Raw genomic sequence first — 11813 nt, 5'->3', positions numbered from 1 at the left:
ATTCATGATAGGCTAAGTGTAAATGCCTATGAAAAGTCCATACGAGAAAGAGGGAGAGATCAAGATATTGCTATGGATGAAAGTCTTGCTACAATCTTAGAGCGAGAAATGATTAATGATGGAGATGGTCCACTAGGGGAAGAAACTCCAAGAGTAGCAATACATCTTCCAAGTACTGTGCCCATAGTTCCTGAGGTTATGATGGATAGTCCAGGAGGTGAAGAGGAGATTGACGTTCGAGCAGTCCAAAGGAAAGAACAATTGGTAATTCCAGGAGACCAAAGTATACCTATTCCAGTATGGTTAAGGCAACGAATTCATTTGCGTCAACAAAGGGAGGTTGATCCAGCAATTGAATTACAAGAAATTTTGGACCGATGAAACCGATCAGAAGAACAAGGGAAAGCAAAAAGATATACTAAATTCATCAGAGGAGAATCAGGATCCAAAATCTTACAGATTGCGACTCCCACAGTTGACAAAGGGAAAAATCAGATTGCTCCAGATGAATACCATGTTATAGAAGTAAATCTTGGTCCGGCCTCTCGAGAACAAATATTAGAAGAATTTGATGACTCCAGATAGGCTTTGAAGGATAGGCTGAAGAAAGTAGAAGAAGGGTATGAAAAGCAGAAAAGAGAAATTCGGGCCTTATGTCAGTACATCAATAACTTGCCTCATCCAGTAAGAGAGGAAAGTCCATCATTTGTCCCTCCAACAGGTGTTTCCTGTGAAGTGGTAGGTGATATTGACAAAATCAAGCAGATTGCTCAGGGTGCAAAGATTTGGATCAAAGGAATTTAGGAGGTAGCCTTCAAACATGCAGAAGAGTTAGTGCAAGTGCACAATAGGGCATTGGCTGCAATCTCTAGGATCCAGTGCATGGAGGAATCATGGGTGGATGAGCATATTTACCAAGAAGAGGTGATTGCCGACATTCAGAGTCTGATGGATACCCCAAAGCAAGAATTAATTGATGGTTGAGTTATCAGCGAGGGGGATTTCTATGATTTTATTTGATGGTACAGTGCAATGATCATGGCTAAGGAAATGTTTGAGACCTTTGCCAAGGAATCTAATCGATGGAAGAAGATTTTCGATAACATCAAACAAGGAATATCGAATGCGGTTGCATCTTTGTTATCACAGAGATTGTTAGAAGAAGAAATGACAACTGATAATCTGAAAGTCAAGTTAGAGGAATTCTTTCAGCTAAATGTATATGGAAGAGATGATTTTGAGAACTTCTCCATCTTCTCAAATATAATGCACACTACTAAGGACTTGATACCAGATTGGGATGAAAGCCTGGGAAAAGCAGAAAGAGCAATTTCAGTTCTAGAATTCAAGCAAGAATCTGCACCAAGCATCAGTATAGAGGAGTTGGAAATAGTATTAGATTGATTTCGATCTTTCAGGAAAAAGAATCAAAGATAGATGCATTAAATGCATAGTAGGTGTGCATAAGGATCATTTATTAAACTACACTCCTTCTTACATGAGCATGCATAGTGGGCATTTATTACCCACTATAGTAGTGGTTCCTTGTGGCATTAATGTAGATTCCTTTCCATTGCCTTAACCCTAATTAGGGCTGATGTGGCACGATCTTGGCCATCGGTTATTGTGATCATCCGGGCCACCCGTTGTAATCGAGGACCTATATAAAAGCCTCATTTCTCATTTGTAAGAGGAGGAGATTTTTATGAGATTGTCGCTATGAGCTACTAAGATAATAAATTTTTCATTGGAGTTTGGTGAATACTTGACGTGTCTTAGTACTTTCTTGTTCTCCTAAATTTCTTCAAGTAGATTAAGTTTAGCATAGTCAATGTGTGGTGATTACAATGGAGAATATGATGGTGTATTGATGAATTCCTTTGGTTCATACTTTTGAAGTTTTAGTGATTCTAATTTGTTGTGTAAAGTTAGCCTGAACCTCTTTCATGCATATGCTCAACTCCTATCATTTGTATACATTGTTCTTTATGATGGTGTATGCGGTGATATGAAAATATTTGGCATAACCCTTGAAGATTGCACTAGTTCATGCTTAGTTGTAGTATAACTTGGCGAAGCGGAATTCAGTAAATTGAGGAATTTGTCCACTAGAATACTATTTGTTGTTATCACTACCCTTAGGATTAGAATAGAATTCCTGAACCTCATCCTATTTAATTTCTGCATATTCTGTGAAAAATCCCAAAAAAAAAGAAAAGCACTTCATTGCAAAACCTTAAGATAGCTCCCACATCCAGTATGACTTGAAATGAATATGAATTAACATGTAAGGCCCCTTTGTGATCATCAGCAAATCACATCAACCACCGATCTTATCCACAGTCAAGACCTGACATTAAAGGAACCTTGAAGTCATTGTATGATCTTCTAGCAACCTTAGCATACATAAGACTTTATTCAAGAGAGGATAAGATATTTCTGTATTTTGTTCTACTGTTTGGTGAGTCATAAAACACACATCAACAGAAACTGGCGCTAGAAGGAGGGGTCGACTAAAAGATTTCATAGAAATTTCACATACTGGAGAATATTAATTCATCCTCGCCCAAGGTAAATCGAAGATCCTTGAGATTCACCCCAGGAGCGCATGAATTACAAGAGTTGAGTTTTGATCCAAAGCCGAGGCGAGGAAATAAAGAAGCATCTATGAGCCAGGATTCACCAAGTGTAGTTGATCTCACAAGGATATTCCAAACTCCACCACCTCAACATCAAGCACAAGGATCAATCCAAGGAGGAGTTCCACCAGGAGCTACACAAATTCAACAGTTATTTGTGCAAATACCTATACAAGCTGTTTCACTTGCAACTATCCAACAACAAGTTCCAGCAATGGCCCAACAATGGCGTCTGCAGAATGCATCACCCCTTGCAACGTTTGCCGCATACAATAATATGCCAAATAATCCTAAACACTTTTGTTCTAAATTCTTTGTGAATGATGTGAACCGCACTGCTGATAAACACATTAAAATTTTTGAAGATGTCCTCCAAAATAGAAACGTGCAAGATGAGGATGTTGCATGTAGACTATTCCCTTATTCATTAGGTGAGGAATCATTTTACTGGTATATCAACCTACCTTTAAATTTGATATAGACTTGGCAACAGTTGAAGGAGGCATTCCTCAGGAAGTTCAGATTGCCTATCACCCCTGCAGAATTGTATAGGCAGTTTATCGAGATAAGGAGACAAGAGCGTGAATCAATTGGTGCTTTCAATAATCGATTTCAAAGGGCCTATTCAAGATTGCACGATCCATATCGCATAGGAGATGATGCAGCACGACCTATCTACTATGCAGCCCTAGATTGTTTCACATCTATGTTTGTTCAAAAAACTCATCCGGCTCCTACAAGTTTAATCCAAGCATATGCTGAGGCGGAGAAAGTTAGTTTACAATCACCGGAAACTACGAATGGAGCACCTAGCTATTTTGGAAATGCAAATGCATTGAATCAAGGAGCTTTGAATTATGCTCCAACTATCAATCAAGTTCCTACCCCTCCGAACCAGTTAGTGTTGCATCTTGGAGCACCTATGTCGCAGGCAATGCCCACACAGCCAATTTATCTCCAGAACACGAAAAATTCTACAAGGACCCAAGAGGAAAAAGATGAGATGAGAGATCTGATTGAACAAGTGAAAAAGTTGTCCACTGAGGTCACTTACCTTAGAAATCAAAATAATCAGTTGCAAAATGCACAAAGAAATTATCAGTCATATCAAGGTAGCAACCGAGGTTATCAAGGGAATACCCCTCCACATCATGATAATAATCAAGGACACAACCAAGGATTCAATGAAGGTAATCAAGGATATCGTAATAATAACCAAGGTCATCAAAGAAGATCATGGAACACTAATCCAAATAATGGAGGTGTACCATCACCATTGGATAATCCTCCATCTGAGAATCGCCTAGTTGATAAAGTTTTCTTAGCAGAAGCTGCACTATCTGGATGGTGTAGATTACATGAGACTAGTCAACATTCTAAATTACAGTGTCACGAATTTGAAAAAGCAGCAGATATTTTCAAAGGAGAAGTGAGGAACGCTACCACATCTGAGAATCCTCCTCCTACGAGATATGATATAGTACCCTCACCAAGATATGACCAAGCATTGGTTTTTGATGATTTTAAGTTTCCGCCTCTTGATTCTCAAGATTACATGCCAATACGAGCTAATCAGGAATTCCCACCAGCTTCAGCAAATGGTCCTATAGAGATGCCACGTTATCAAGTCCCACCAGAAAATCAACCTCCACCCGTATCCCCGAATGAATCACTACATAAGGATGGATTTTTATTCCCTCCTCTATATAATAGTGTCTTGGTGGAAGGGACAAGGAAGTGCAAGCTTATCAACAAACATCTGGTAATACTCCAATAAAGACATATCAGAGGAATTATAGAAACCATGAGCCATTAACATCATCAGTTCCTCCAAATAACTTTTCAACTCCCCCGCATCCAAATGCGAACAATAATCCTGAGCCTCTCAGAGACTCCCCTGAATATCGACAACTCACAGGCTCTCAAGGAGATAGAGGCCAATCTCCCATGACAAATTTTTCAGAAAATGATAAAGGAAATAATAATCTTCAATCCTCTTCTCAACAAGGAGAACAAAGGAAATGTGAAAATCCAGGACAAACACAGAAAGGAAGTCCTTCTAGAGAGGAATTGAAAAGGTTGAGTTCATATGTACTAGAGGAATTCAAGAAAATTAAAGTAAGTCTTCCACTATATGAATTGATGAAGATTTCAGAAATTAGAGATACATTATTGGAAAGCTTCAATGACGCCCCCACAAAGATTGTTTCTCAAAATGTATCACATCCTCCAAGAGGGATATCCAATGTCCAACAATACAATTTTGCACAAAACACCAATGTTGCAGATGATGTATCACCATATGCATCTAAGATTGCTCAGAATCCTTCAAGTTTCATTGGAATGGTGCAAAAATCTCAGGATGATCAGAAGGTTACATCAAATGGACAAATATCTTCAAAAGATCCATCACTAGAAATGATCAAAGATAATTCTCCTATAGTGGAAAGTTCCATGACGACTGAAAATGGGAGAAATTCTATACATAACAATGAGACATTTGATTCAAAAGGACAAAAGCCAATGGTTTTTTATCGAGGGAAGGAGGAACCTACACCTTTCCTAGTATCTGTTAGAATTTTTGGAAAAATGTTACATAATTGTTTAATTGACTCTGGTGCATCAAGTAATGTAATGCCATTGGACATATGTAGAAAATTGGAATTGATTCCACTTCAGATTGACAAAAAGGTCACACAATTGGATAAAACTGAAGTCCCAGTCGTGGGAGAGTGAAATAATATTCACATGCAATTAGCCTCTGATCCACATGTTCAAAGTTGTATTGACATATCTGTTGTGGATATTCCTGAAGGATATGGCATGCTTCTTAGTAGAGATTGGGCAAGGAAATTGAATGGTTATATTGCAACGGACTTTTCACACATGTGGCTCCCATGGAAGGGAATTCCCAATCAGATAAGGATAGAGAGCACTTCAAGGCTCCGATTGTTGATCACCGAGTATGGTGAACACAATGAGATCTTGTTTATGGAAACCACTTTGGGATCATATATTCCCAAAACTAGAGAGGTCTTAAGGTTGCAAGGTTACAATCAAGGGGGATGTCCTGATGTGACTCCAATTTTCGCTAAGGTACCAATTATGGATAATTCAGAACCATCACTGAATGAAGGAATGTTTGAGAATTTTAGGAATTTTGTCCTAAAAAGCATTAAGCAAGAAGTTGAACTAGGAAAAGATGCATCCATTCAAAATCTGTTGTTACCCAACTGGTGTAGAATACATGATGCTTTTCATTCTGAGATATCATGCACCATGTGCAAAGAAGCAATTGCACAAGTTTATAAAATGGTTCCACAAGCATGGATAGCAAAAAATGTGGTCAAAATGAACTCACCCTAGATGAAAATTTTAGACCCACAGCAAGAAAGAATTCAAGAAGGTGAAATAGGACAAGAAGAACATCAAAAAGGATCCAAGGATTCAAAGATAAAATCACCCATGGAATATGAAAATGATCAAGTATGGACTCTATCCTTTGATGGATCCAAATCAAAGAAAGGTAGTGGTGCTGGTGTTGAACTCATCAACCCAACTAGAGAAACATATTTGGCAGCACATAGGTTGCAGTTCCCTTGTACTAATAATGTGGCTGAGTATGAATCATTGGTCATTGGATTGCTCCTCGCTATCCAAAAGGGTGCCAAAATCCTACATGTACGTGGAGATTTAGACATAGTCATTGGATAGGTACGGAAGAAATATACATGCCATGATAAAAGATTGGGTCGGTATCGCAATAGAGTTTGGGAACTAATTGAAAGCTTTGATGCTTTCAATATTAAAAGGATAAGTCGAACAAGCAATCCAGTAGCAAACTCTTTGGCTCAATCTACAAGTTCATTAGAACCATTAGCCATGGATTGTGTGAAGAAATTTACAGTTGAGCTGACTTCAGTACCATCAGTTCCTGACAACATCACAAATTTTCAAGTGTTTGAAGATGACAAGCATATTCTTGATTTTTTGACAAGCTCAAGGGTATTTGAAGCACAAGTCATAGATGAAGGAGAACAACAACAAGCTCAATTTGAAATCGATGAGATTATGAATTTAAGGACAAATACCATCCCAAAAGGAATGATTGAACTAGAGAGAATTTTTGATGCCGACAGACTAAGTTCCCTCAAGTACCAAAGTACTGAAGGAGGGGAATGTGAAAAGGTGAACTTGGGAACGAGAGAAAATGTCAAGAATGTATTTATCGGGAAAGTTTGTACCCCCATAGAAAAGGAGGAAATATTGAAGCTTGTGGAGTTCCCTGATGTGATTGCTTGGGGATATGAAGATCTGAAGACATATGATACGTCTCTCATTACACATACTATTCTTTTGAAGCCAAAAAGTAAACCATTTAGACAAAGGCAGAGACCAATGAATCCATTGTTAGAACCACTAATACATCAAGAAGTGAAGAAGTTATTGTCAGCAAGGATTATATTCCCAGTTCGACACTCAATGTGGGTCACCAACCTTGTACCTGTTAGAAAGAAGAATGGAGAGATAAGGTTGTGTGTGGATTTTAGAAATCTCAATAGAGCTTCAGAGAAGGATAATTATCCAGTGCCGTCATTAGATGAAGTGATACAAGTTGTTAACGGTTCTCAAATGATGTCATTTTTAGATGGTTATTCTGGATATAACCAAGTGATGGTAGAAGAAGAAGATAGACTAAAGATGGAATTCACAACTAAATGGGGTACATTTTCTTATAGAAGAATGCCTTTTGGTTTGATCAATGCAGGAGCCACTTTTCAAAGGGCCATGGATTATGCTTTCAGGGACTTGGTAAAGAAGTGTATCATCATATACATGGATGATCTCACAGTATTCTCTCGACATAGGGAAGATCACATCAATGATTTGAGGAGAGTCTTCCAAAGATGTAGAAGATATGGGATTTCCTTGAATCCAAAGAAATGCATGTTTGCTGTCACTGAAGGAAAATTGTTAGGACATATAATATCAGAAAGAGGAATCTCAATTGATCTTGAGTGTATCGAGGCAATATCAAAGATAGGATTTCCAGCTAGTTAGAAAGAATTAAAGTCATTCTTTGGGAAAATTAACTTTGTAAGGAAGTTCATAACTGGATTTGCAGAGATAGTAAGGCCATTAAATGACATGCTAAAGAAAGGAGCAAGGATAGATTGGACACCTACAGCAAAAAAGGCATTCGAAGAAATCAAGCAAGAAATTGTGGATGCTCCTATTTTGTTGAGTCCTGACTACACCAAGCCTTTTTATATATATTCTTTTGCCTCAGAACACACTTGTGCAACAATCCTCACCCAGAAGGCAGATGATCAGGATGAACATCCTATTGCATTCATGAGTTCACCCATGAAAGATGCAGAATTGAGATATCCGAATGTTGAAAAACAAGCTTATGCTTTGGTGAAAGCAATAAAGAAATTCCGACATTACATCCTAAGAAGCAAGGTTTATGCAATAGTTCCTGATGCAGCAGTAAAGACTTTGCTAATGCAGAATGAATTGGGAGAAAGAAGAGGAAAGTGGATGGCAATTATTCAAGAATATGACATGGAGATACAACCAATGAAGTTGGTACGAGGACAAGCTCTAGCTCAAACCTTGTCTACAACTGGTCTGGGATTAGTACAATAGGTATATGTGTTAGAAGAAGTATCCCCAGATGAATGGTATGATGATATTGTTCATTATTTGCTAAACCATAAGTCTCCATCACACTTGAGCTCTGTTCAAAAGCATTCATTGAGAATGAAGAGTCAAAATTTTATGCTTCAAGGATCTGTGCTATATAGAAAGAATCATGATGGTGTTTATTTGAGATGTGTTGGAAAGGAAGAGGCTGGACACATCATTGAGCATTTTCATAGTAAATATGGAACTAGTCATGGAAGTGGTCTGGCTATGGCTCATCAAATATCATGAGCAGGGTATTATTGGCCAACTTTGTTTAAAGACACTTATGAACACATGAAGACTTGTCACACATGTCAGATAGCTGCGACATGTGAAAGAAATCCTGCTATGCCATTACAACCTGTTATTGAAGTAAAACCGTTCACAAAATGGTGGTTAGATTTCATTGGTCCCATCAATCCACCATCATCAGGACACCACTAGTATATCCTGACTGCTACAGACTATTGCACCAGATGGACCGAGGCTCAATCACTAAAAAATTGTACAATGGAGGTTGTTATCAAATTTCTTGAACAAAATATCATTACTAGGTTTGGATATCCCCATGCATTTGTATGTGATAATGGACCAGCATTTAGATCGTTGAAGTTCTCAAACTGGGCTTTTGACTATGGGATCACACTAAACTTTTCATCAAACCGCTATCCGCAAGGGAATGGATTGGTAGAATCAACAAACAAAAATCTATTGAGTGCAATGAAGAAGTTATTAGACAATAACCCTATAGATTGGCATACACAGCTGAGATTTACACTTTGGGCAGATAGGATCAGAATAAAGAGTTCTTTGGGGACATCTCCATATCATTTGGTCTACGGACAAGATCCAGTTTTTCCTATCCAATTGAGGATTCCAACACTACGATTCATGCAAGATTTTATGGAAGGAGAAGATAGAGTGAAGACACGTTTGACCCAATTATTGCACTTGGAAGAGAAGAGGGACGAAGCATTGGAAAAATTTGCTAAACATCAAGGAGTTGTTAAGAGATGGTTTGACAAAATGGCAAAGGTTAAAGAATTTCGAATTTCAAATCTGGTACTTCGCTGGGATAAGGCACATGAAAAGAAAGGTGGACATGACAAGTTTGATAATCTGTGGAAAGGTCCTGATCAGATTTCTGAAATCTTAGCAGATAATGCATTCAAGCTTAAGACTCTAACAGGAAAGGAAGTTCAGTTGCCCGTCAATGGGCAATTCCTCAAGCATTATTTCTGCCCTTAGGTTTTCTTTGAGAAGCCTAACCTGTACATAGTTAGTTTAGGTTTTCCTTGTGGCGTGTTTTTGTTTTTTTAGTTAGGTGGGGTTTCGGTTTGTCTTCCCTCTCCTGGTTAGGAGTTTTGGCTTTGCGTAGTTTAGGTTTCTTTCCCTTGTTTTTTTTGTTTTGTTTTTCCCTAGGTTGTCTTCCTTGGGTGGTTCGGTTTTCTCTGTTCTTTTGGTTTGGCTTCAATTTTGGCTTCTACTAGGTGGCTCATAGTTGTGAGACTCTCTTTTTGCAAGTGGAGTGATGTGATGATTTGGTTACTTCATCTGAAGATTTCATCGAGTTTTGTTTATTTCATTTCTTGGATAATTGTTATGAAGAGCATTAGAATCTTGGCTATCCTTCATATATTTTCAATGGGTTAGAAAACATACTTGACTCGGAAGGTTAATCATACATTGTGTCTTGACACATGAACTTTGAGGTTGCCACATATTTCACACTCTTAACTATAGCTCTAAGTCCATTTATGTGTCTTTGGAAAGGTCATGATATGTGAAAATTTTAAAATCTTGCTTCAGCGCCACTGTAACTCCTAAACCCATGGTAAGCTTCATTTCTTACAAGCCAAGAGAAAAGAAAGAAATGAAATACCAATTCAAAAGGAATAAAAAATAAAATGATGAAATAATGAGATTGGCTTTGGGGGTACGCAAAAATCTCCATAGGTGTTCTAAAGAATAATTCGCCGGAAGTGGAGCAATCTCCGTTGGTTTTATAGTGACAACTCCGTCGGGGCTATGGATGCCTGACTGGCAGCGGGGCAATGTCCAGGATGCTTTTGAAGTCAAGAGGAATCAATAACTTGTCATGATTAATCCTAGAATTTCTGAATGGTCTTGTGGAGCTGGAATTAATACATTTGCACACACTTAGGTTGTCACAGAGTAAATGTGTTTTGATCTAATATATGATTATTCTCCCCTTTTGAGTTTGTTTCTCTCTTAGTGATGATGTAAGATTGAGAAACTAGAGATTCTGAGTTCAGATTAAATTTTATCCTTGAAATGTTTGTAACATTTCACCTGTGGAGTCACCAGATGTTGTGACCAATAGTCACGTCATCACCCAAGCCTGGGGCCCCTTTCTATTTTCGCTAGCTATTTTCTTATTCTGAGAATGCATGCAGTGAAGACAGGGAAAGAATAAAATCTGCCAATTCTGAAAAATCCCGCTTTTCATGGGTCGCAGTTTTAAGGGAATGGAGGAAACTTGTGATGAGGAAAAATCCACTCATTTTGGAAATATGCCAGCTGCTCCAGAAATCATGGAGCCCAGTTTCAAGGAAGTGAGGGAATAAAACCAAATTCCTCAAATCCTTAAGAATCCCGCTTCCCATTAAGGCACGGAGTGCAGTTTTGAAGAAGTCACGGAAAAAGTGAAATCCCTCACTCCATGAAAATCCCGCTCCCTAAAATTCTGCTTTCCTTAAAACGTAGAGCGTAATTTTCTATCACTGAGGGAATGGAGGATTGTTTGTAAAAATCAAAATGTTTCATTGGGCAAAAATCTTGTTGTTCGTAAGTCTTCTTTGACTTCTCTTTGGATTCACGAGTGTCCTAAACTGGAGTGTCTACTTGAATCTTTGGGGCATCTTAATCACTTGGAGAAGTTATCTATAGTAAATTCAGGAGAAAGATCCTTATCAGTTGTAACGAGAAATGCTTCCACCTCCAGAGACTGTTATCCAGGCCTTCAATTTCTCAACCTTAAAAGAAATAAGTGTCTAACAGAGATAGATGTCCAGTCAACTACACTGAAGAGGATGTGTTTGACAGGTTGTGAAATGGTGAGGAAGTATAAGGAGACAAGTTCGTTCTTATAAAGATGAGTATTATATTATAACTATCTTTGCCAAGAGAAAATTGTAAGGATAGGGTGTTTTTTACAGGCACAAAGAAAGATGAGAAATCCCAAAGTTCTCTAGGGCATGATCAAAATTTTAGATTTATCTAAAATAGTCAAGGAGAGTTGCTCTTCACACAAATTCAGAGGAAAAAGTGAAAATGGAGAAAAAGTTGCAAAGGAATTTGATTTTTTTTAAATTTAAAAATGAAAGTTAATTAAATATTGAGTAAAAAAAAAAAAAAATTGATATTTAATTAATAAAACTAAAAAAAAAAATCAAAATAGAAGAGTACTTAGCTTCATCATGAAGCTAAGAGCATCAAAGATAGCAACTTTTTGAATCCAGT

The 11813-nt window shown here is 37.9% G+C and overlaps 1 protein-coding gene across 1 annotated transcript; it reads left to right on the top strand.

Moving 5' to 3' along the window:
- Positions 1-9050: 9050 nt before the first annotated feature.
- On the top strand, positions 9051-9578 carry LOC149538308 (uncharacterized). The gene has a single exon (XM_089802447.1). It carries the CDS (start codon positions 9051-9053, stop codon positions 9576-9578), a length of 528 nt encoding a protein of 175 aa, XP_089658573.1.
- Positions 9579-11813: the final 2235 nt, after the last annotated feature.

The sequence above is a fragment of the Cupressus sempervirens genome, chromosome 9 (assembly GCF_028749045.1).
Source record: "Cupressus sempervirens isolate cs-2001-9-10 chromosome 9, ASM2874904v1, whole genome shotgun sequence".
NCBI lineage: Eukaryota > Viridiplantae > Streptophyta > Pinopsida > Cupressales > Cupressaceae > Cupressus > Cupressus sempervirens.
This window is presented reverse-complemented; position numbering and strand designations above follow the sequence as displayed.

Coding starts and splice junctions, on each gene's coding strand:
- LOC149538308 (XM_089802447.1), top strand. CDS start 9,051: ATGAAGAAGTTATTAGACAATAACCCTATAGATTGGCATACACAGCTG.